Below are 25471 nucleotides of genomic sequence, written 5' to 3'. Positions count from 1 at the left end.
GTCTGATTTTGTAAGCACATAGTATTTAAGTGAGGTGTAACTTGGGGGTAACACAAGACCAATCAGACTCCTGAAAGGGGTACAGTAGTCTGGAAAGGGTGAGAGCCACAGCTCTAGTCCATCACCCCTGGCAGTGCAGGACGGTTCCCTGTAGCATATTTTGCAGGGCTAGGTCCATTCCAGGTTCAGCGGTTCCCAGAGATGTGGTACTCTGCTGTCACTGAGAGGGAATTTAACCCTCTAGCTTCTGCTCCATGTTTCCAAGCCAGCTCATCCAGGGGCTTTGGGGTCTGGGTTCTGGTCCAGCACATGCTCCAGGACTGGAATTGGGGGCCAGACGCAAACTCTCCCCAAACTGGGAGGGAGGTGGCAGAGGAGGAATCTGGAGTGAGAGTCTTGCCCAGTGCTTAATTTGTGCCAGGGCTGAGCCCCGGCACCTCTGGACTTGCTGCGTCAGCTATGACTGAAAAAAGTTGCTTGCTCCCCAGCACCTCTTGCATTACAACTGAAGCAATGGTCCTGCCTCGAACCCCTCTGTCAGGGCGCCGCAGAGCTGGTAAATCACCCGCCCGGCTCTGACTGCCGCGGCCCCACGTGCCCGTCCCGGCCGGAGGGAGCCAGGCAGCGCGCGGGAGGAGCAGGGCCGGGCTGCGGGCTGGCGCGGAGCCGCCCCCTTCCCGGGGGTTGGGGCGTGGGGAGGAGCCGCCCCACCCCCGGACTGGGAGCCAGGCGGGGGGAGGCGGGGTCAGCGCGGCGGCTGCTCCCCTGCGAGCGGCCGGGCGGCCGGCTCAGAAGCGCTGGGGCTGCGGGAGGGAAGAGGCGGCAGCGGTGGCTCCCTCCATGAGCAGGCGGTGCCGAGGCAGGGAGCGCCGGGGGCTGCCGCGGGACTCGGGCAGGTAGGTGACCCGCGAGCAGCCGGGCTCGGGCTGCAGCGAGAGTGCGGGGCACCGTCCCTGCCCGCTGGAGAGGCAGCGGGCTGGGCAGGGCAGCCCGGCGCCCTGGGGAGCTGCGTCGGGGGGCAGCTCCGCTCCCTCTGGGGCTCTTAGCGGCCCCCTCCCATGGCCGGCTCGTTCTCCCTTTGGGGGGCCTGCATTGCAGCCGGCAGGGGGGTGCTGGCAGGGACCCCTCCGGCTCCTTGCACTAGTTAGTAAAGGGGCTGCAGCCCATCAGCCCCGGGATCCCCTGGCGAAGTCCCCGGGGCTGCTTTGCAGAGATCGGGGAAGCGCATCGCTGCGCCTGGCAGGGGTTCTTGCCTTTAACTTGCGGGGTTGTTTTTTCAAAGGGAATAAAAAAAAGTTTCCCAGGGACCTGCGAGCTCGCAGCGCCTCTCTGTCTCCTCGCCGCTCCTGGTTGTGCTTGTTCTGCGGCGAGAGATGCACTCCGAGCCAGCCAGCTAGTTACAGGGTAGCCTCTCTAGAGACCGTCCGAAACGGGAGGGAAGCGGGATGGGGATGGAGGTTTCATTTGCACATTTTAAAAACAAGGCAGAGCGCAGCTTGATTGGGTGATATTTACCTTTGTTTTATGGGGCCTCAAAAATGGAAAGCTGGTAAACAGGGAAAGTCAACAGATTGCAACTTTTGTGCATTTAAAAAAAAAAAGTAGAGAAGGAGATTGTTTCCTTTAAAAGAAAAGGACCGATTGCAGCGTTGGTACACACACAAAAGTCTAATGTAGTTTTTTACACACCCCTAAAAAGCAAATGAGCTGGTGTTTTTAAGTGGATTGCATCTTGGGTACACAACGCAGATGAACGGTGGTGGTGGTGTTTTTTCAATAGCTTGCTCCTTTAGTACATGGTAAAGCAGATAAGTGAAGTAGCTTTTACGTGGATTGCAAACTCTTGTACACCGAAAAGCTGTTAATCGGGTGGTATTTGTAATAACAGTTCTGCAACTTCTGCGCTTACAAGAAGAAGCAGCTGCAGATAGCAACTCTTTCACATGAAAGAGAAATTCTGTTGCTTTAATTGTGCGGTGCTGCTCCGTGATACTCACAGGTCTGTGCGCGTGTCTTTCACTCTTGTGGCAGAGCATTGATTGTGGTGGTGCAGCAGTGATCCCCCTCGCAGCCGGGACCCCGGGGAAGGGACAGCATGCGGCCGGAGGATGTCTGAGGCTGGCTGGGGCAGTTTTCATACCACTCTGCTTTCTCCGAGCGTTGCCAGAGGAATGATTGCTGCGTGGAGTGCCTTCTTTTGCTTTTACCTGGTGGTGACTGTCAGCAGCCTCCCAGAAGCCAGGCTGCCCATCTCGGACCTAGAAGACAGGATCACTCGAAAACCAACAGGTAAGGGCAGCTGTATAGGATGCTGTGAATGTTGGTACGGGTCCCATCCAGCGGTTGGGTTTGCTCTTGCATTCTTCCAGGGGAGGGGGAATGGGGACAAATCCCCAAGGAATCCTTGTTCCTTTGCCAGCTTACTCCACCAGCAGTCATGAGAAATGCACAAGACTGATGTCTCTGACGCACCTTCCACCTCCTTGTGCTATTGCAATCCTGGTGTTCTCCCAGGCAAACTAAATGTAAATGTTAAAGCAGCAGGAGGAACAGTCCTGTTGAGTGCATCTGAGCTGCACAGCTTTGCAGGTGCATTGTTTTGGCAACACAGTTCCGAAGTGTATCCCTAGAATTAAGAAAGGTTGTTGGTGTTTTGTTTTTCTGGCCACATTCATCTGCATGGGCACTCCAACTGAGAACTGGTGTTTTTACTATATTAATTGATAATCTGAGGCTCTTCAAGGGGTAAAAATTAAGGTACACCTAAAACTGCAGTAAGTGCCACCCAGACCAGGCAACCCCCTGTCTTAAGTGGTGATTTTAATTATTCACAGGGTTTCCATTAACACTGAATTTGACTTTCAGTTGACAGCCAGGGTTTTTTTGGTGGTTTTCAGGTAGCTGCTAAAGTGCATTGTGACAAAGATGGGCCACAGATAAAGTGAATATATGCCCATCCTCAGTAGAGTGATGGAGGGTTAGACTATGTAATTAATTATAATCTTTATTTATAAAGAGCCATGTACATTAAAATTCTGGTTAGTAAGAAATATAAGCACCTTTTAAACACACATAGAGTGACTATCATGTTTTAAATATTAGAGTCCAAGGTCAGGATTTAAACTTCAGTTACTAATACTGTACAAATCCACTCTTCAAACATGCCCTCATGATCTATTCGTCTTGTGAAATGTGTCCCATGCACTTTGTAGTGTTTGCTTTGTAGTCGGATTTTTGTTTACAAAGACTAGTAAAATAGTGAGCAAAAATAGTTATTACAAGTGATCTCGTTTACTGAGCAGGTTTGTTTCGCTTGCTAGCTGGAGTCATGACATGTTACAGATTTGGTTCATGTCAAAATTACTAATCAGAGCTTGGAAAAGCAAAGCTGCTTACTTACATGGACTCTCATTCTGTATTAATTTAAAATATCTCTCTATATTTATATGTGTGTGTGTGTGTGTGTAAGTACACTTTGCAGGGATAAAACCAGAGCCGTCATAGTTTTTATTTATTTATTTATTTTTTAGTTAAGTCGTGAAATAATGTGTGCTGAATTGTGAAAATATTGAGAGGGAGAAAGAAAATGTTGATGGGAATCCAGTAACTATCCTCTAATCCGTGAGCAAAGTTAACATACAGGACAAAAGCTGTTTTAAAAATATACGGAATGTTTAAAATTGGTGTCGCTCTGATATGCCTCAGCTGCTACCTGAGTCTGTTTATTTTGCAAAGGCCTTTAATGGAAGGTAGTCTCTCTCACTCTCTTTTTTTAAAGGTTCCATACACCAAACAGAAAGTTTCCATTGTTCAGGAAAGGGGTTGAAGCATGTTCGCCAAAAAAAGTGACAGGGGAATAAATGTGTTTCGTGGAGGCTGGGAGGTGGGGGCTTTACTTCCATACCCCTTTTGGTTAAAGCTATAAATCACACTGGGGGTTGGTTTTGTTTTCAAGAAAGTACTAATAAAACACCAGATTCTTAGTGTAACTCATTTGGCTCATTTTTCACAGCCAAAATAATTGATTTATGGGGCAACATCTCAGCTACTTTGTCAAAGCAGCTGAATATGGTGTTTAAGAGGAAACAAGAGCAGCCTGTGCTAGCGAGCTTATCAGGAGTTCACTGAATTTAGTAGTCCAGCTTTTTTCGTGTTTTAGTCTTTATTTTATTTTTTGGCCCATTTGAGCCAAATTCTGTTCTCAGTAACACCAGGGTAAATCTGGAGTGCCCCCACTGCCTCTATTGGAGTATGTCTGGATTTACACCCATCAGCTGAGATCACAATTTGGAGCCCATGGCACAATTTTACCCCGGTAATGTTATTCTGTTCTTTAAAGCGCCCAGGCTTGCACTTTAAGTTAATAGGATGGCATTTGAAATATAGCAAATGATGCACAATCAGTGTCTTCCGGTGTGTTGCTAGAATATAAGTGGTTAAAGAAAATGGTCCTAGGCTGATGTGTCTAAGAGCTAAGTTAGACTGTGGAATTTCCAAAGTTGGTGGTGGAAATTCTACGTACAAGTTTATTTTTACCATATTAGCTTTTCAAAGTAATGACACACTTCTGATCCTGCTGAAATCAATGCCAAAACACCTATACAACTTCAGATGGGGCCGGATTAGGCCCCAGCTGAATGCTTCTAATGTAGAGCATATTTTAAAATATTTCTCTGTTGGTTTCAGTTGTTGAAAATAGGGGTGTTTTTGACATACATCACGTTGATGTGCAAAATGTAACTGCAACAGCGCTGATTTTGGGGAAAACAGGTACATGTGCAAAAGCCACTAAAATGAGGCAGAATTTTCTGACAGATTTGAAATATGGAGTAAGAATTTTTGGTTGGCTTGTAATGATGTTTAATTGGCTGGTCACTCAAGGGTAAGGGACCTATTTTGAATGTACAGGGCACCCTTATTTTGGAAAAAGATTCTGCGAAAGAAACTGTATAAAGAATATAAACAGTTGGAGCCAAGTAAAACCACATTTTACTTTTCAATCTTTAAATTGAATGGCAAAAAGCAAATTCTTTCTCCTAGTCAAATGGGTCATGGGTATTGGCTCATTACTGAAGGTTGTTGTTCACTAGCTTTCGCATTTACAGTCTAAAGCCTTATTTTCCATAAAGGGGCTTGGAAGGATTTTTCCCTAGTGATCTAATTCTCCACACGGGGCTGTGAAGGCTGTAACAGCTACTGCTTTGTGCCTATGCTCAGCTACATAAAACACACATTGAAGGGAGGCATTCTAGAGGTATGTGTATGTTTGCTAATATGAATACTAGCTATTAGTGGAGGTGGAGGGGGTGCAAGTTTTAACATCTCCACAGGGAGGTGTTCTGCTGTTGGCAGGAAGAAGGCAGATGGCGGGGTTGTTGCTGAATAGAATCCAAACTGAAAACACTAGGGGCCTCATCTAGGCTGAGTTTCTCTTCTCTCCCTTTCTCGGGCTGCTGCAGGAAGAACAATGTCAATTTTTTTTATGAATGAAAGTAGAGAGGCAAGGCAGCATTGAATGTGTGTGTCATTCACTGGCTATGACAGAGATGATTAGGGAGGTCAGTGAACTCCTTTGCTGCCTTGAGCATGCGGTCACTCTATTCAGCAGCCACAGAATAGACATCAATATAAAAAAAGCCCTTCCAATTTGCATTAGTATTCGGATAAAGATATTACTTCGTACGATTTGTGAATGTCAAGTAATGCTAGCTGCGTTGTTAGGGAGCGGATTGATAGAAATAGCAACATTTCACTTTAAATACTTCTGCTGGCTGTCCTGCCTCAGTTTTGCCTGAGATATAGATGACACACACACATCATATTAGAAAGGGAAATTTCTCTACATATTAGATCTCTATTCATCTGAATAGCACTTTGAGCTAGAAATCTTATATCAAGAAAGAAGTTTGCATGTGTGTGAGAGATTATTGCATAAAAATACAGAAAGGAAAAAAGCCATCAAAACTGTCAGTGGAACTGAAGTTTAGTGTAGTAGAATTGTTGCATTTGATCAAGTCCTTGCCAACAGTTAGTGAAAGTTACTGTACTGCTCCAAGTAGTCACTTTTCCAAGCCAGAAAAAAAGTGCCATTTTCGTTTGAACTTACCATTGATACTTGAATATTAATAGTCCCCTGCAACTTCTCCAATTTGAAATACTGATGGCATACTTGTTTTGTTATTTTCTTCAAACAGCTAATACCAAGTTTGTTTTCCTTTATCCTTCCCAGCTTCAGACTAGCTGAGGACACATGGTCTAGGACATAATTATCTAGGTTGATGGTCATTTTGTTTTATTGTGACTGTGTTCCAGAGTCCACCATGAAATTTAACTTCATTAGTGTGAGTTTTAATGGACACGCATAATGCCTATAGGGATGGTCAGTTTTTACACATTCTCTTAAAGGTATTTTTAAAGGAACTATAAAACTGTGTCATATATAAATTAGTGTCATTGTCTACTTTGTAATCCAGACCTAAAATTCTTTATAATGTGCTGTTTTGAAGAATATGTCTAATCATGCTTCTTCAGCTAAATAGATTCATTTAGTCCTTTTGCAGTAGTAACAATTAAAAAAACAAATGTATATGTTAAGACTAGCATATTTCACTGAATCATAAATTAACAGGGCATTAGTAACAGATGATGAGAGTTACTGCTGTTTTGCACCATATCCTTTAAAAAGCAAAGAGTGAGTTGGCAAATCTATTGAGTGCAGAGTGTTAACAGACTTGACGCGGGACTTGTACACGTCAGTGTTTCTGTGTCTGTCTAGATCGGGGTCGGCAACCTTTCAAAAGTGGTGTGCCGAGTCTTCATTTATTCATTCTAATTTAAGGTTTCGCGTGCCAGTAATACATTTTAATGTTTTTAGAAGAGCTCTTTCTATAAGTCCATAATATATAACTAAACTATTGTTGTATGTAAAGTAAATAAGGTTTTTAAAATGTTTAAGAAACTTCATTTAAAATTTAAATTAAAATGCAGAGCCCCCCAGACCGGTGGCCAGGACCCTGGCAGTGTGAGTGCCACTGAAAATCAGCTCACATGCTGCCTTCGGCACGCGTGCCATAGGTTGCCTACCCCTGGTCTAGATTTAGCAGGAGCCTGGATTAAGCCTGTGGTTTGTTTTTGTTTTTTGTTTAAGCCTTCATTAACAAATAGTAAATGAGGATGCTAACAAGCTGGGAAATCTAAAATTTGTGAAGAGAAGTGTCAATCTGCAAATTAACTGATGCAATTAAAATGAGCCTGCTTGACCATTATGATAACTTCCATGGGTCCATCTCTCAAAATTTCACCCCGATTCAGGAAAGTATCCCTATTCAGGAAGGGTGCCTTAAGCATGCACTTAAAGTTAAGCACGTGCTTAAGTACCATTGAAGTCAGTGGCACTTAAACATGTGTTTAAGTAATTTTCTGAAGAGGAAATTTCCAAATCAGCACTCTTTCTTTTTGGGGTCCAGTCCTGCAGTCCATTCTAGGATGAAACTTCCATTCAAATTAATGGGAGCTTAGTCTCAGTACATACTGTAACACTAAGCTCTTCTTTCTCTATCCAATGAATGAGTAGAACTTGGGCGTAAAATGTGATATTAGAAAACACTACATTCTTTTTTTCCCTTCAGCGAACTTTAATGCATGTATCTGCTACTTCAGATACAGAACCTAAAAATAAATGAAAAGGGCCCCAGTTCTCTCTGTTTCTAACAGTTACGAAGATATCACTATTATTAACTCCTTTAAAAATGTACTGAACCTCTCATATGTCTAAAGGTACATATTGCTAACTAGGAAACAGTTTAGAATTGGAGACATTAACTGAACAATATTTTGGGATAGTAAAGGCAAGACCGACTAAAATACATTTCTGTGACAATCATTTTAATCTACAGTATTGAATGTTGTATAGATCTTATCAAAACCCCCAAAGACATCTTAAAATGGGGAGCAAAGCTATCTATCCTTGATGTTGTAGCTTAGCTGTTGACACCTTTAATATACATGGTGAGAATGCCCTAGGGATACAAACATGCTTCTGCTCTGAGGTGTTACTGGCATAAGTTGGAATAGAGCTGGCAGTCATGTACCAAATGCAGATTTTTTGACAAATTTAGTTGGAATTTCAAATCCAAAATCCAGGATAGATTTTTCCCAAAATTTTTCGATCAGGTAGAGTTAAGTGTGGTTCCGTTGAGTTTACTGGAATTATACCAAAGTGAAAACAGTTTGAGATGGGAATCAGACTCTGGATATCTTGAGGAGGCAAGTATCCAGGCAAAGCAACCTGATTGTAGGTATAAATCTTTCAAAGATTTATGCGGGTGTTTTAATTTTTACATGTGACTAGTGCCCACTGCAGTCAAGTTTTTGTAAGATCAGGGCTCAGCATGCTTATTGTTTTACACAGTATAATTACATTGATCCTCTGCTGATTGTATAGAACGTAGAATATTCTAATCCTGGAAAAAGTTATTACCATAAAATGGGATAAAAATGACCAATGTCTGGCAACGTGACTACTTTCTCTCAGCTAGGCTGAATCTGATAGCCAGGCAGCTTATTTAAACCTTATTGATCTGTAGTATTCCTTGTTTCCTGACTCCATGAAGTACCCGTAACAGTTTTTCAATTGGCAAATGCTTGTAACTAATCTTTTGTCAGTGTTCTGTGAATGTGTTTGTACAGCTTTCCACACTGTTCTGTTGTCTTTTCTATGACTCTCTCTCTCAAAAAACCAACCACCCACAAATAAATCTATACCCTTAAAGCTGTTCGGTAGCTGTGTCAGATGGAACTTTCTCAGCTTCCCCTTTTTCATTTCTTTTTAATACTGTTTAGTTTATAAACCTTAGTCTCCTCCGTGCACCAGGCTGAATGCCAAAGAGGAAGGCAACTTCATAAAAATTCGACATACTCCCTTTCTGCAGCTTATTGGACTGCAATTCAGCAAATCCATTCACAGTGTGTGTGTAAATGGGCGCTCCAGCCCGAGCCCAAGTGTGAATATCTAGCACCCCAAGTGAAAACTCTTAAGATAGAATCATTATACAAGCGATATCTATGCTGCAGACATGTAAAGTATCCTAGAGACTGCAAGCCTCTACACTGCAAAAAGAGCCTTAGATAATCTTTTGCACCTTGAATGTGCACTTTTCCTCATGCATATCTGAGCTCTATTCCTCGTGCAAGCTGTACCTTGAGTGCTATGTATGCTTATCACTTTAATTTTCACTCCTGTCTGTTGGTTGTATATCTGGGACCCTTATAAAAACCCTGGTGTATAATTTTGTCTGAGTTATAACCATCTTCACTGCTCCCCTCTTTCTGATGCACTTTCAGCTTATAGTTAGCAAATGAGGTGGACATTGTTTGAAGCTGCTGTGCTGTGTGTTTGTGAAGAAGGGGCTTCATTGTTGCTGAGAATGTGATATTCATTATGTGCTGCCCTCTAAAGAACACAAACTCTTTGGCTTGAATAACCAGGAAGTTTCTGTAATATCAAAAACAAACAAGAATTCTGAGATAAGACCAGAGTAAAACCTTGGGTAAACTTGGTAGTTAAAATGTGAAAGGTAATCAGTTGTAAACCTGCCCTGTCCTTCTGATAGACTATCTAAAGGAGTATTATAACACTGAGGAGAACTGAGACTAGCCAGGTGTTGTATTTGCTGTGAGACTCAAGTTGCATAATATATCAAAACCCCAACTTCAAGAATCAAAACATTTTAAAATAGGAAACACTTCTCCACTGGAAACACTGGTTTAGTTTCAGAAGAACTGGATTAGTATGAAAGTTAGGGTACTGTATTTGCTACAGTGCAGCAGCTAGTATGAAATTTGATTTTTTTGTTTGGTTTTGTTTCAAAAAAAAAAAACCCAGGGAAAGCTATAGAATTTGTTAAAGACAGTAATTATTTAGATGTTGCATTAAATCTTGGACCTGCATTGTAGAGAGTTTTTTCAAGTATTAGTGTAAAGAAGGGTCTCAGTCCTGGTTCACCAAGGCAATGGGAACTTTCCAATCGATTCCATTTGGAGCAGATCTGTGTCCCAGGATCTATACCTTTAACTCAATGTAAAGTTTCACAAATTTTAGTTCATATGGGTGTTGCAAGGTAATGCTTGCTAAAAGACACCATGAAATATAGCATAGTTTAGTTTGCACCGGTGAACACTTTACTGATCTTAAAACCTCAGGTTGACATATGGCAGCTTGTCTTTTTCTCTTTCTTTCACCAAAGGAAGCCAGGTGTGACAGCAATTTCAGCAAGTCAAATTTGAGACTCTGAGGAGGCGAAGCAAATTGTGGCCTTTCATGACGTACTGTGCAGTGATAAATGGGAATTTGGGGTCAGAAGAATAGATTTCGGACTCTTGTTGCTTGATCATCAGTTTCAACATATTTTACGCTTTTGGCCAAAAGCTGACTGCTTAGTAATGTGCATTCATGATCTAAGACTAGGGACCAGTCTACACACAGTTTTTGAGCACAGTGATTTACTGAAATCAGTACAACTTTTATGTGTGTACCCCAGCCGTTAAGCCAGGGAGTTTGGTCCAATATTCTGTGGTAATAGAGCAAATGAGGATAAATGTCAGAGTTTCAGGCTATGTTTACACTTAAAACGCTACAGCTGCAGTTGTGCCGCTGAAGCGCTTCAGTGTAGACACTCAGTACAGTGACACAAGGGTTGACTAGGTGGACCAGAAGAATTCTTATATCGACCTAGCACTGTCTACACCAGGGATTAGGTCAGTGGATTTTTCACACCCCTAGCCAGGAACTCTTCAGTGTAGACCAGCTCTCAGAGTTTTGAGTTGAGCCAACAGGAGCTGTTAAAATGCTAGGTGGTGTTATTGGGGCAACACCCGAGGGCCTTACTCAGTTTATTCGATTTCCCCATTGAAGTAAACTCCCTCATTGAGGTCAGTGGGGAATTTCCAGAGCAGGAACCAAGTTCGAATTGAGGACCTGAAAACCCACAAGAGCGACCCGAGGAGGAGAAAACCTCCGCTCCCCTCACACTGCCCCACCTGAGTTCCTTACACACACACACACACACACACACACTCTCTCTCTCTCTCTTCCCCAGCCAGCAGCTGCTCCTGAGAGTGCTGTTACAGGGGGGATTCTAACTGTGGGAGGATGGACCAGAGTAATGTTACATTTCTGCTCTGAAGGCCACACGGGTGCTGGAGGGATACTGTGCATCCCTTCTGGACCACTCGCTTCTTCGCGTGAGTGTTTGGACCTGCACGCAACCAGCTGGGGGAAGGAGGAAATGCTGCTGTGGAGGTTGCCAAGAGCCCCCCAATCCCCCTACCCCCACACACTTTTTCATGCAGAAGGGGGATTGCAGCATGTAGAGGGCCCTCTCCCTGTGCAGGTCTATGGGACAAGGCTGGTCCCAAAGTAAGGACCTCAGGATTTGGTTGACTATGAACCGAAGCTCTGCAGTGTTGTTTACAAGGCTCTTGACATTTGGTTGTGGAGTCTCTACAGCTCTGTCAGAGGCAAGTTTTGTCAGTTTGTTCTGTGGGTTTTTTTTGAAGCTTTCTGTATTGCCAGCTTGTAGTCCTGCCTGGTAAAACACAAATGAGGGGCTGATTCTGTGCCCATTGAATTCTGCATCAGAAAACACGCATTGACTTTCAAAGAGAACAGGCTCAAGCTTTTAACAGATTACAGTATGAGCAGCTATTTAGCATAAGCAGGGATCCTTTGGAAAGGATTCTAATGATCCAAACATTGTACCAAGCAGAAAAAAAATTAGTTTATAATACTAGTCAGCTGTGTGTTGTGCGTGGATTTGGTTTTGTTTTTTGTGCCTTTTTTTTTTATACTGTCTGCTTTTAGTGTTTGGTTGATTCTTGGTCCTCCATAAACTCCCATTTCTCCAGAAATGTGCCTTAATATTGGAAAATAATTCTTGTGATTTGCCAGTGGCTGTATTTGTTCTGTGAATCTTGTTTATTTTTATCATTCTTATCTAGATTTGACACAGCCCCCATAACTACTTGCAGTCTGAATCTGCTGAAGCAAAGTGTTCTGACAAAGCAACAAATATTGTTTTGATGTACAGTAACTCTTGGCTTGAAGTCTGAGAGAGAGAACCAGAGGAATGTCAGTCACTGTCATATTAGCAAGATTCTCATGTCAGTATGTTTCCATCATATCAATGTCGCATGGCATTAGTACCCTGCGCTGTGATTTGAAGTTAGCACAATACAACAGAGAAAGTGTTAATAATCCACCACAGGGGTCTGTAATTGAGGTGGGGCTCAGACTGCTCTCTGGCAGTCCACATACTGGAAGGCAGGAGGCCAGGCCAGCCTCACCAGAACTTGGAGTGTGAAAAATACTGTAGCAATTTGCATAGGAACAGAAGATCAGTGAATGTGGTGGCACTCTGTGCCTCCTGCTAGAATACACTGTGGTACAATGGAGAAGCCCTGGTACATTGCGTACCCTCTAAGGAGAGTTCCCCAGAGTCCAGCAGACAAACAGGCTGATGGGGTATCAAAGAGAGTTTTCTGAAAAGTGTTTTTTGTGGTGTGTTGTTTTAAGGTTTTTTTTTTGGTTTGGAGTGTGAGACTCAAGTATTAGAAATCCTCTCCCAGCGTATGTTTTAACCGTTTATTTGGAGATTGCAGTAGTCCTGAAGTAGTTGGTAATCTGATTTTTATAAACTTCTGTAAATAGATCACTATTGCAAATGTGTTGTTACTAACCAGTACTTGAATATGTAAAGAATCAGCACACTGGCTCAGAGCAATTTACCTCCTGAGATTGAGTCTAGAATATGAAGGGGAAGGAAAAAGCCCAATAGAAACTGAAAGGCAAGGGGGTTAAAATAGGATGCAAAGATAAGTCGAATGTGCACCTAAAGACAAATCCTTTATGACCCTGTCTCTAATTAAAATAATAACTGGAATTAGGCACAGTGCTATCCACTTTCTATATGTGTGATTTGTGTCTGTAAGAATAAAGCTTTTTGTGGTGGGTGGGTGGGGGGGGGGGTTAGAAGAAAAGATTTTAATCTTCCTTTGGTAGCTGGTGTTTCTGCTTTAGAACTGGTAAAAACCATATTTCTCTCTGCCTTGGAATACATATGCTTGTTGACAGTAAACAACTGTCCTTTAGCACTTCATGAAAGAAGAATGAAGTTTTTAAGAAAAGTTCCCCAGTTGATTGAAATAGTAATGTTAATAGACTGAGGCTGTGGATTAATGACTAATTGGGAGGAGTTGATAGCTCAAGGTGCATAAAGAAGCTGATAAATGCTGTGTTTAAAAAAAAAAAAAAAAGAGCTTGCTATTGAGCATGATTAGGGCTGGGAGAACACTTACCGTACAAAGTGAATGCGATATTTTTTGCCAGCTTGTTATGCATGAGCACACAGTTCTTCCTCCTCCCTCTCCCCCTCCCCCCAGTCAGCAGCTTTTCATGAAAGGTGTTTTTACTGAAAACTCAGAAAGCCTCTTTCTTGCAAAATGTGGTGGAGATGGTTCCCTGGAGGCCTAGAGAAATGAGCCGCAGGGATGGAAGCCCAGAACTCCCACTAACAGGCCTAAAAGCACTTCACAGTACAGATAGCACTTGGGCCTCACACCACTCCATGTATGTCATTAGTCCCCTTTTGCAGCGGTAGAATCCAAAGATGAGAGAGGGAAAGGAGCAAATTTTCTGTGATTGCAAAAAAGTTTTGTAAAAATTAGCAAATGTTGTTCATCCTCCCTTCAAAAAAAATTGCTACAAATATATCACTCAGCTTGTCCTGAGAAACTGGTGAGTCATGGCTGAATGTGAAGTGGTCATTCCAGGTCAGTCCTAAAACATCAGTGTCAAAATTTTCATTAAGTGCCTGACTTTAGGCACTTGAAATCTATAGTTAAGCACCAAATTAAGTGGGTGGATATTTTTTTCAAAGTTTCTCGGCATCCACAGATCCACTTGGCTTGGAGTTAGAGGCCTATATTTAATAATATTAATAATATTTAGGACTTTTCATCAGTAGATCTCCAGGCACTTTACAAAGGAGGTCAGTATCATTATCACCATTTTACAGATGGGGAAACTGAGGCACAGAGAAGGGAGGTGCCCATGGTCACCCAGCAAGCCAGAGCCAGGAGTAGATCCCAGATCTTCTGAATCTCAGTCTGGTGCTCTGTCCACCAGGTCACGCTGAGACTTCTAGATTTGAATGTCTTGACCACGGTTTACCTTTGCAGGTACTGCATAAAATCCCTTTACAATTTTCTCTTCTTCGAAATGAATCGGCTACAGTCTCAGCTGAGCTTGCCCATCTTCAGTCAGTTGTTGCTCAGAGGCAGCTCATTGGGAAGAGAGCAGTTTCAGAATCTAGCAACTGATGCTCACAGACTCTCTTGGGTGGAGAAGAGCAGAATGACCAGGTGGAGAAGAGCAGAATGACCATGCTGAGCAGGGGCCTCAACTGTGCCTCCATTCAGCTCTTTAGCCATTCACTGGCCAAATGCATTTCAGGGAGGGGAGCACTTACAGGGCTGCCTCTTCCTTCCCCCATTGCTGCTGCAATCATTATCAGATGGAAGGGATGGCGGGGCATGTCAAGTGGATGGGGCAGCAGAAGGAGTTGGGGACTCCAGAAAGACCAAAGATGGGGGGGGGGGAGATTGTATTTCCGTTTCTTTTGGCTACTGATTCAATTAAATAACACCTTTATTTGGATCCGAAGCCAAAAGAAACCCAGCCATAAAACCTCTGTCCCCAAAAATGTTTTTGAATCTTCCCCCTGCTGAACCACATGCACACACAACCCAGACAAAAATGAAAATAAGTCCCTGGATGTGTTTATTGATTTTGTACTATGACTTCAACATGTCTATTATTTAGTGAAGAAATAAATTTGTCTTTGACTCACTTTTATTTATAGTTATGGTGGTAGATGTGGGTCTTAAGAAGGAATTTGAAAGAGAAGGTCATGGGCTACTTGATCAACTCAGGCTCTTCATGGGTGGGTGGGAAACCACAGAATAGATAGTTGTATATGAAGCAGATGGCTTGTTGAGGTTGGCATCAGTGCCTGAATAAAGGGATTGGGGTTGATATAGTAGTTTGGTGTTCTGGAGAAGGGATATTTAGGTCCAAATCCATAAGGTATTTAGGCTCCAGTTTTCCATTGATTTCAAATACTTTTGTGGATCTGGGCCTTTGTGATTAAGGCCACTGAAGCGGGGCTTAGGAGACTAGGGTTCTGTTCTCAGCTGTCTCACAGTTTGCATGTGTGACCTTAGGCAAGTCATTTGATCTCTCCGCGGCTCGGTTCCCCATCTGTACAATGGGGATAATGCATCTTTTCGGTTACCTTTTGTTATCTTGTTTGTTTGGACTGAAAGCAGCTGGGGGCAGGGACTGTTTCGTACTATGCGTTTGTAGAGTGCCTAGCACAATGGGCTCTGATCTGGGTTGAGGCTTCTGGCCGTACCATAATACCAAATAATACATTGAACTGTCTATCTGAAATAATACCATATGATCCAGTACTTCAGTGTGACTGAAACACAAATCCTCCTTACAAGGAGCCATTTAGAGTAGGATAATACAGAAGATGGAATGTGTTAGTCCTGGCAAAAATGCCTGAAACATTTTTTTTAGGTATTCTCAAAAATGTGTAAATATTTAATTTACTGTTCATCGGGGGACGGGGGGGAATGCTACTGTAGAATTAAACAAGTCCCAACACTCTGCCAACCTGCTGCTTGAGTGCAGCTACCTTTGGGGTGAAAAAGTAGCAACCGTTTAACAATGCAGAGCAATACCACACAATAGTTAAGGACAGAAAGTGAAGAAGAATACTTGAGCTGAGAGGTGAAAACATTATCTACTATCCATACGAAATTGGAGAAAACTAGGTAGGCAGAATTTCATTAACAGATTAACCAGACTAGAGTTTGGCTAGTCTGAGGCTAACACACAGCTCTGCCAAAGAGCCGTTCCACATTTTCAAGACCACAGGTGGTGAGGACCTTAGTTTTATATCTGATCTGAAAGACAGCATCTCCAGCAGCATAGAAATGCACCATTGGTTCAGAAAGGATTTGTAAGGCCATCTGTTGAACCATTAACGCTATTCCCTGCACCACCGTAGGTTTTCCTAGCCAAGTTCTGAGAAAACTCAACATGTCTCAGCCTGGAGATATGACCAAATCATAACCCAGTATGTTATTTTAGGCCATTGTAAACCCAGCAGTAATCCTCAGTATGATCAGAAACTGCCATTTCAGTGATTCAAGTAGGAAAGCAAATATGAAAAGAATCAATTTCTTTGTCCTGGGCAAAATGTACATTCTTGCTACTGTTGTGTTGTGTGCAGGTTGGATTCCACCCCATAAGTGATTGCATCTAAGTCCCCATATATGGTACAAATATAATTGTCAGGGAACATGGTGACAACACAGTTGTCCCCTGACCTAGCTATGACACAGTTATAAGTTTTGATCCTGTACTTACTGAGGTCAATGGTAAAGCTGCAGTTGATTTCAGAAGTGCAGGATCAGGCCCCAGAGTTGTAGCATGGCTGGGACCTAACTATGTCCCGGTAGCTGGGTCAGTCTTTGACCATCTAAAGCTTTAGCTTAGTTAAATCACTTCCACTCTACACACGTTAATTATGCTGAAACTGTGTCCTCGGTTATATTTGTAGCGTGGCATATGTGAATCATTGGTGAAAATCTTTGGAATCAGAAGTGATATCTAAACACGCAGTATGCCAATCCATGAGACAAAGCCTGCTGGTTTTTTTTTTTTCTTCTCTGATAAATCCCCTTGAAGTCAGAGAGAGTTTTTTCTTCGGTAAGGGCCGTGGGATTTGGCCCAATCAACAAAAGATAGTCATAGTCTATATTCAGTTGTCAGAGGGCAAGAATGGCCTTTCTGGTTAAAGAACTGCCCTGGGACTCAGGAGATCTGGACTGAGTTCCAGCTCTACCAGACACTCTGTGTGATGTTGGGCAAATTGCTTAATCTCTCTGTACCTCAGTGGCCTATCATTAAAAAATGGACAACAATACTTCCTTCTCCCACCTTTTGTCTTTTCTATAAGATTGTAGGTTTTGGGGGGCAAGGACTGCCACTTACTGTGTGTATGTACAATGAGGCCGTGATCTCTTGTTGGGAGCGTTTATGTGCTGCGCTAATACAAATAATCTGTCCATCCTAATTGAATGGGGAGGGGAAAGAGATTCTCTAAGAGCTCATTCTCAGCTGTCACAAAGGAGTGTTTTTAAAACTAGCAATTTTGGGGGAGTGGGAAGGGAGGTTTGGTGGTATAGAGAAAGGTTTGAAAAACTTTGGTGTGAGAAGGAAAGAGAAAGCTGTCAAAATCAGGAGATCACATAGGGTAAGCAGGTGACTGGAAGTGGCGAGGGACCTTTACCTAAGGAAGCTAGTAAATATATTCAGAAGTTATAAAACAATGTACAAATGTCTGTAGATCACAGAAACCAAACAGACTATTATTTTACTCCAGGACACAGGAAGTGACCAGTCTTGGAAAGTGCATTTCCTTACGGAATTATTAAGGGAGTTTGGAACAGAAGTGTTAAACTGAATCTGGCATTTCTGTAGCCGAATCTGTTCCAGAATTTTGAACTGATTTGTGACAGAGTATGATTTGGTAATGTTAAAATTTGTTTTTTTGAGGGGTAGGAACAGAGACACGCATGACTTCCTTGAACTCTCTCTTAATTTATTACGTGTTGTTAGAAACCCATTGTAATAGATACGGTTACACAAGACCATTAAAAGATCAATTCTGTTGAACTTGATGCCCTGCTGCTGGAAATGATCAAATGTTGCATTTGATCGGATTTGTGTGCGTGTATGTTATTTTTAAGCCAACAAGTTCTGATAATTTAGGGTTTGTTTTCCATGTCTGTTTTGTATAACTTCATGGACTTAATAAAAATAAAGAACTGACTGTATTTCCTACTAAAGAAGTGGAACAGACATCACCATGGCATTTGAGTGCAGCAAGGTGAAAATAGAAATTTGTGTAGAAAAAAAAATCAAACAAGCTGAAAAAATCTAGAGGCCAATTTAACAGAATATTGAATTGGGAGCTGTCTACTCCCTTTAGTGATTTTTTTTTTTTTTTTTTTTTGAGAGAGAGAGAGACCTTCACTTTTTAAAGCTGAGGGATGAGAGCGAAGTTTTGCAGTAGATGGAATGTTGCAGCCTCTGTGCTATATGTGCTTTTAAAACCCATCTCCATGATTTCTGGCTTAGGTTAAAATGGATAAAACTCAGTAAAACCCCACAGAAGGGGAAATTGGAGACTACAGACAAGCTTTTCAAACTGGGAAGCCTGGCACCTAAATCCACCCTTAGCACTGAAATAACTGATGTGGTTTTGAAAGCTGTTGAGCAAACACAGCTTCCATTGAATTCAATGGATTCAGCACCTTTATAAAATCAGGCTACTAATTTTAGATTGGGATTAGATGCCTAGCCTTAGACCCCTAAACTTGAGAAGTTTGGCCTTCGGTTTTGTTAAGTATACAATGAAAATACACCAAATTTATGTATTTTATTTTATTTTTACACTATTAAATATAACTTGTAGAGAGGAGTCTAAGCCCTGAAGACACTTGCTCTGAGCTCACCCTTAAGAATAAGGAACTATGGAAGGGGCCCATTTTATATCATTACAGGAAGACAATTTTTTTGTTTGGTCCTGTTTTACTCCCAAAATATGATCCACGGTATACATAAAAATAAGCGCCAGAAACCTTTACCATCTCCTAATATGTGTTGTGAGAGGTTTTTTTTTAAGTGTATTTTTTAAAATGACTGAACTAAAGGCAATTGATAGTTTCATAATTAAAAACACAAACCCTAATCTCCACATAGAGGAGTTTCCCTCTTTATATGGAGGAGAAGGTAGAGTGAGGAAACAGTGCCAGGAGTTTTGAGGTTGAATGCTTATTAAAGTTTTAGTGGGTGGGAAAATTCAATCAATACATGTTGTTTAATGCACTGAAACTGGTGTTCGCTTTCACTAGCTGCACTGGAGAGTAGTTTTCATTTTGAAACTAGGACACTCGTAGTTGGAATGACAATTAATGCTGAGTGAATATGGTCCCAGTTGGAAGCCCATTTTTGAATAGAATGAAAACTCCCCCACCCCCAAACATTGGCTCCAGAGTGTAGTAGCTTCCGTTTTTAATTAGCAGGCCAGGCAAAATTTAGCTCATTGTGTCTTTCTCCTTCAGCCCAGTGGATAGCATGGATTTCTCCATCTTGTTGTCAGGAGGCTGTTCTTTTTATTTTGCTTCGTTTTTGGTGCAGGGGGCTTTCAGGATGCTTAGGATTAAACTCATTGTTCTGGGGTATTTACAGCCAGCTGCCTGCATTAAATGAAGATTAGAGGAGCGCACATTAAAAGTGCAAGGAAACTCAGAGGAACTGGGATTTGGTATCTGCATAGCTGTGAATTGAAGGGGAAAGGTTGGGGCTTTATGGATGGTAGATTTTTCTGATGCCATGTGATCTCGAAGTAGACTCCATAAAGCATCACTAATAAATGCCCAGGCTGGTCCTAGCTGGGAATGAAAAAGAAACTATGTTACAGCTCTATGAATCTTTGCTGTTTCAGTAACTGCCTCAGAAACAAAACTTAAATCTAAACTTCTCCATTTAGACCTGCTGAACTTTGCACTGTTTAAATGTTTGTCTCATGACACATCCAGAGCACTCACATGTAGACATTAACTAATTGTCAAAACGCCTCTCTGAGGTAGGTAAGTCTCAGTATGCGGGAGATTAACTGTTTTGGAAGGAGGTGGAGGAATTAAGGGAGGGAACGCAATAAAAATACCCCAAAACAGTCTTTAAATCTTTGCAACGTTTGCCTTTATAATGATGATGTACATGTTTGAAAGATTTTATAGCAAGGTTAAAAAAAAAATGTTGCATTTCCCTCCCTCTCCTACGCCTCTTGTACTACTTGTTCACTACTTAATTGCCTGAATCTTGTTGCAAGCTTCCCAAGAGCCTAGCCAGTACCCTTCGCAACAGCCCCGCTGTGTGGGCTGGTCCGGCAAAGGGAGTAAGGATGTTGTGGTTATGGTCAAGGTTTGGATGCTGGGATGCTGAGGTTCTGTCACACCTCAGCAACAGGGTTCCTTCCTGACCTTTGACAAGTATATGTCCTGCTCCCATAAAGATCAGTGACAAGACATCCATTAACTCCAGTGGGAACAGGATCCAGTCCTTAACCACCCTGTGCCCTAATTTCCCTACCTGTGTTGTGGGTTTAATATTTACCTACTTCGTAGGGTTATTGAGAAGCTGAACCTGACAATTGTTGCAAGGCCTTCTGAGAGCCTGGGGTATAAGGAACGCAAATCAAAATACTAACAATACATGCAACGTTGTGTTAGTGGCAGTCTCCTTTCCCCTTATGCTTAAAACGTTGTGAGGGCAGGAGGCTGGTTGCTGCTTTTTCTTGTATTTATGCAGTTCAGCCTGCCTGTCAGTAGCTTCTCTCAGGTGCAGCAGGATATTCAGTCTTGTCACTTTGCCAGTCTAGCTTCCCCCTGTAAACGGCTCAGATCTTGAGGAGAGACCCAGAATGTGCTAAGCATATGTGTTGCCATCAGCTGTTAGCCAACTTTGGAATGTATTAAAATGCAGCCTAAAACATAGCCTGCAAGTCAAACATGGCCCAAAGAGTTCTAAAAGGTAGCTCTCTATTCCTTCATCTTTAATAGGGAGCTTCAATCCATGAGGGCTACAGGTCCCAGGTATAGAGCTCCATCTTGATCCAGCAGTCGTCTTCTTGGTGCATTGCATTCTGGGGCTTTGTAGTTTCCATGGGCTGTTTTGAGCAACTATTTCTGCAGTCCCAATTCAGGTAAAATGGGCACCTCACAACATCCTGTGTTTGCAAACACAAAATCCTGTGTGTTTGCAATATCCTGTGTGTTGATTAATAAGTCAAGAATACTTCAAACCTGTTTTTAGAAAATGCTTCTGAATCATAATTGGGATAAAATCAAGGTTGGTCGTTGTCATTTTCATTTAAGTTCTGTTTAAGGATCCCCACATTGTGAAACAAATGCAAACACTTTTGAGCTATATAGTGCACCGGATTTTAAGACGAACTCCCCAATCACTGTGGCCCACTGCTTTTAAGAGAAAAACACAGAGCCCAAATCCTGCCCTCAATTCTGGACACGCAATAGCCATCGAAGTCCTGTGTCTAAGGGTAGATTTTAAATATTCCCAATTTGTTAGCTGTATCTAGTTTAGTATAATGAGACATGTTTGACTTGCTACCTTATGAGAAAGGAGAGTAAATCTGAGCCAGAGTATGTCTGTAACTATTTTATGTGTGTTATTTTATTCCTTCTTCTGACTCGGTATCTCAATTAAGTGATTTAAGAAAACACTCCATTAAAAACAAAATACTGTAGAATCCTGACGAATCCTGTTTTCTACTTGGTTGATGAAACAGAAAGCTAATTGCTAGTAGTAAATCCATTCAAAGGAGGATAGGCGGGAGGGAGAAAAGTTAATATTACTCCTTGAATGCCATTTAATCTCTGAAACCTTTCATGCAGATGTAAATTAGGATTTGCACAACAGCGAGTCAACAGTGGCTCAATAGATGAGGCAGATTTGTAACATCTGCTTTTCCATCCTAGAAGCCCTTCAAATTCAGTATGACTGTATCCAGTCCAAACACTACTGATTTTTTTCCCATCGATCCAAGTTTATAAAGAAAACAATATACAAACAAAACAAAATCTGCTTATCATTTTTAATTACATTTAATGTTGTTTGTTTTTTTAATTAAGTCTTTACTAAGAGGACTAACATTTTTCTAAATACAGTTGTGGTCATATGATGGCAGTTAATCTGTTTGCTTTTTTTTAGTAAAAGAACATTAACTTCTTAGGAAGAAACTTAGGCCAGTAACAGTTCCAGAGTATGGAGGCTCCCATAGTGATAAACTGTTTTATACTGCAGTGGTTCTCACTATTATTTTGAAATGCATTTAAAGCTTTTTAATAACAAAAAACCACAAACTACTGCTGAAAGATGAAATTGCTTCTTCAAAAGACTAAGGTCACATGTTTGCAAACTTGGTTTCCTAAAGTCAGGCCCCATGATTGCTGTTTAGGCACCTATACATCTAACCTGATTTTTTTTCAATAGTGTGGAGCACCCAGGAGTTCCCGTTGACTTCAGTCAGGCAGCTGGGTGCCCATTGCTTCTGTGAATCAGGCCACTTCAGTGTTCTACTGTAGATGCCTGTGATTGTCAGGAGTGTTGGGCAACCCCAATCCCTGTTCTTGTTGCCTGTGAAAATCAGACCACATACCTGGATTTAGGTGAATAACTTGGGCAACCAGTTTTGTGAATTTTGGCCTTTCATCATTTAAAGAATTTGTCTTCTTTCATCTGATCTCAGTCTTTTTTTTTAAAAAGGTTTTAAATAGATTGCAGAATAGTACTGAGAGGTGGCACCCTTTTGTTATTAAAGAAGCAAACAGTTTTTTGCCCTAGTTACAGATTCTGAACTCCTGAACAATTACTGATCTTTGCATTAGCTTCTATGGAAGAAACAAACACCTACCTAGTGAAACATCCCAGATGGCATTGTTATCTGAAAGGAAAGACACTGTTTTTCTTGGGTCAACACTGGTTACAGTCTGACACTGTGGAAGAATGATCCATGAAGGTTGAGAACTGTGCATTGACTTTTTTTTCCCCATTTGTCAAAGATCTTACACAGAAGTCAGGCAAAACCAATTTTGTTGCTAACACTGATCATTTGATTCCTACCACATGTTGGCTCATTTATGTAGCCATTATATTAAGTCTGTAATGGCATTTTCAACAAGGCACCACTGCTTCATTGGCATTATAATATCAAATCTATGTAATGTGATCTCTGCAAAGCAGTATAAATATCTCAGGGCAGTGATAGTCTATCTGAGCCACATTATCCTCCGAAGCATTGAGCAAAAGGACTGGAGTTGTTGGGATCACAGCAGCCAGAAGCAGAGGGGGGAGATTTTGTGTTCTGTAAAGTTGGAGAGCACTGCAGAATAATCTCATCATGATAGCCTGACATTGTTTGGTGACATTTCATCAACATTTGATGTTTGCTGCCCTGGATCAACTCCCCCACTCACTGCAAGGGTCATTCCCTTGAACCTTATCTTTACTGACAAGATGTGCTTTATAAACAAGCAATCCCACGATCTTAATTGTAACTGTTGCTCTCCCTTTCACCTCCCCTCTGTTTCTGGGTTACCACTTTTAATGTGATGTCTGGATGTAGATTGGGAGCTGCGTGGTGCAGGATCTGTTTCTACTCCATGTTCTGTGACATGCCTAACACACTTCACTCACCCACCTAGAAACATAATCATTCAGTATCTCCACGCTAACATGGCAATGCAGTGTTCATGTCGCTCTGTATCTCTGATTGATGAGAACCTTGGATGTCCTTGCTTTGGGGAGTGTGGCTAGATCTTAACATACGCAGGTAGTGAGCGGGTTTATAATAGAAGGAGGAAGGAAGAATAGCAGGAGCACAGTCAGGTAACACAAGAGTTCACCTGGTTCTGTTCTCTCTGACTCTGATTTTGATGCTACTGTAACTTCCTTGACTTCATGGAGTTACTCCTGACTTCCTCTGCCAGGAGATTGGAATTGGAATCTGCACCCATGGATTCAGTGCTCAGCTGTGTCTATTAGCTTCTGCCCTTAGCTGGGTGGGGAGAGAGTCCTAGCTATTTGAGACTTCCTGATCCTGGAGCTTGCCAGAGCTGCTCTAAATTTTTTCAGTAGAGTTATGGCCCTCGCGGGACCAACTGCCAGCTGGGGATGGCTAGAACATAGTGGTTCATTTGGCCACATCCCCTTCCTGGAACTACCCTTACAGGCCCTATATGCTGGGGAAGGCAGAGGAGCTGGCTATATCAGCCCTTTTCCCCCCCCCCCCCCCCCCCGCAAAGTCTGCTGTGACGCAGAGGGCTGAGTGGGCCTCAGAGCTGTGTTCCCATTGCTCCACAGAGTCATCTGTATAATTTTGAGCTCAATTCTCATGGAGTGATCATAAATTAACTTTAACAGGAGAGCATACCTTGCATAGTTTGTATTCTAAGTGAAAGGTGGTTGGAGCAGGTTAGCCTGCAGGTAACAAGGTGTGTTCTTCACAATACCGAATTAATCAAACACTTCGATAAGATTGCGGAGTGACTATCTTTTTGTGTGAGGCTTCATGTGCAGCATGAAATACATGCACCTTAAATAGAAAGGAGGTGCAGATGACAAGAGGACTGATAATTCCATAATGTGACTTCCTTGACTTCAGTGGAGTTTCAGTAGGAATAAATTAAGTTCAACCTATGTAGCTTTCCCCCCTAAGACATAAATAGCTTTCAGTCAGTATAATGAGAAAAACCACAGGAAATGGTAGAACTCAGCATGCCTTCTAGTCAGAATTTTTTTTTAACCTGTGACTTCTAGAACAAAAATTTCCTCCAATCTTTGATTCACAAGTAGACGTCTGAATGAGGGAAGCAAAGATGTTTGAAGTGAAGGTTGAAAGTGTGTCCTATGGTATCTGGATATTTTGCCACATAGAAGTTATAGATTGAGTCAGTGAGTGCCGTGGACAGATAATTATGACCCCTATTAACCCTTGTATGGAAGTCACCCTAAGAGAAGGGAAGTCAAATCTCAAGTCTGATGGAATAAACTGGTTACCCAACAGAGTAAGGATGGTCTGGTGGGTAAGGAATTGGGCTGAGGTGCAAGGGATCTGTCTTCTATTCCCATCTCTGCCATAGGCTTCCTGTAAGACCCTGGGGAAATTATTTATTTAATCTCTCTATGCCTTAGTTTCTCTGCCTGTAAAATAGGGATAATACTTCCTTACCTCACGGGGATGTGATGAGGTTAAATTCATTGCTAGTTTTGGGGTGATGAGATTCTGTGAAGATATGGGCCATCTAAGTATATATGCACACGTTTCCTTACTTCTAGCTTCACACTATTGGCCAAGTACCATATTGGTGTAATCATCTTCCTCTAGAAACAGGACACCACACTCAATAGGCAGATGGTCTGATGCTGTATTTTACTCCCATGTTCCTACCTAATATGTTGTCACAACAGATTTGTCATGATAAAATATAGTTGCTGAATTAAGTAGTATAGAGTTTCTGTCTGTAGAATTAAAATGAAGGGATAGATATAGTGTTATTACCACTGTGCTTATTAAAATCTTGCATGTTACCTGCCCAGTTTTCAAAGAGTAAAATACCCATTTGAAAGTAAAATAGCAGAATCACTTAGTCCCTTGTTACTTAGGAACTGTAAAATGATCCTGTAAAACATCGTTGTCGGGTTAAGAGGTTTAGGTGCATGACAGAGAGAGACCTAGAGAGAGAGAGACAATTCTAA

General features: G+C 42.0%; 1 protein-coding gene across 6 annotated transcripts in view; it reads left to right on the top strand.

Annotated features, from left to right (window-relative positions):
• Nucleotides 1-830: 830 nt before the first annotated feature.
• FGFR3 (fibroblast growth factor receptor 3) overlaps nucleotides 831-25471 on the top strand; it is a 74683-nt gene continuing 50042 nt past the window's right edge. For all 6 annotated transcript variants that reach the window (XM_024199050.2, XM_024199049.2, XM_024199047.2 and 3 more), the window contains exons 1-2: nucleotides 831-896; nucleotides 2032-2289. In XM_024199050.2, the coding sequence (XP_024054818.1) occupies nucleotides 2109-2289 (181 nt within the window). In that variant the 5' untranslated portion in view covers nucleotides 831-896; nucleotides 2032-2108. The remainder of the gene's footprint in view (nucleotides 897-2031; nucleotides 2290-25471) is intronic.

This window comes from Terrapene carolina, unplaced genomic scaffold (genome assembly GCF_002925995.2).
Source record: "Terrapene carolina triunguis isolate 2854851 unplaced genomic scaffold, T_m_triunguis-2.0 Scaffold66, whole genome shotgun sequence".
NCBI classification, from domain to species: domain Eukaryota; kingdom Metazoa; phylum Chordata; order Testudines; family Emydidae; genus Terrapene; species Terrapene triunguis.
This window is presented reverse-complemented; position numbering and strand designations above follow the sequence as displayed.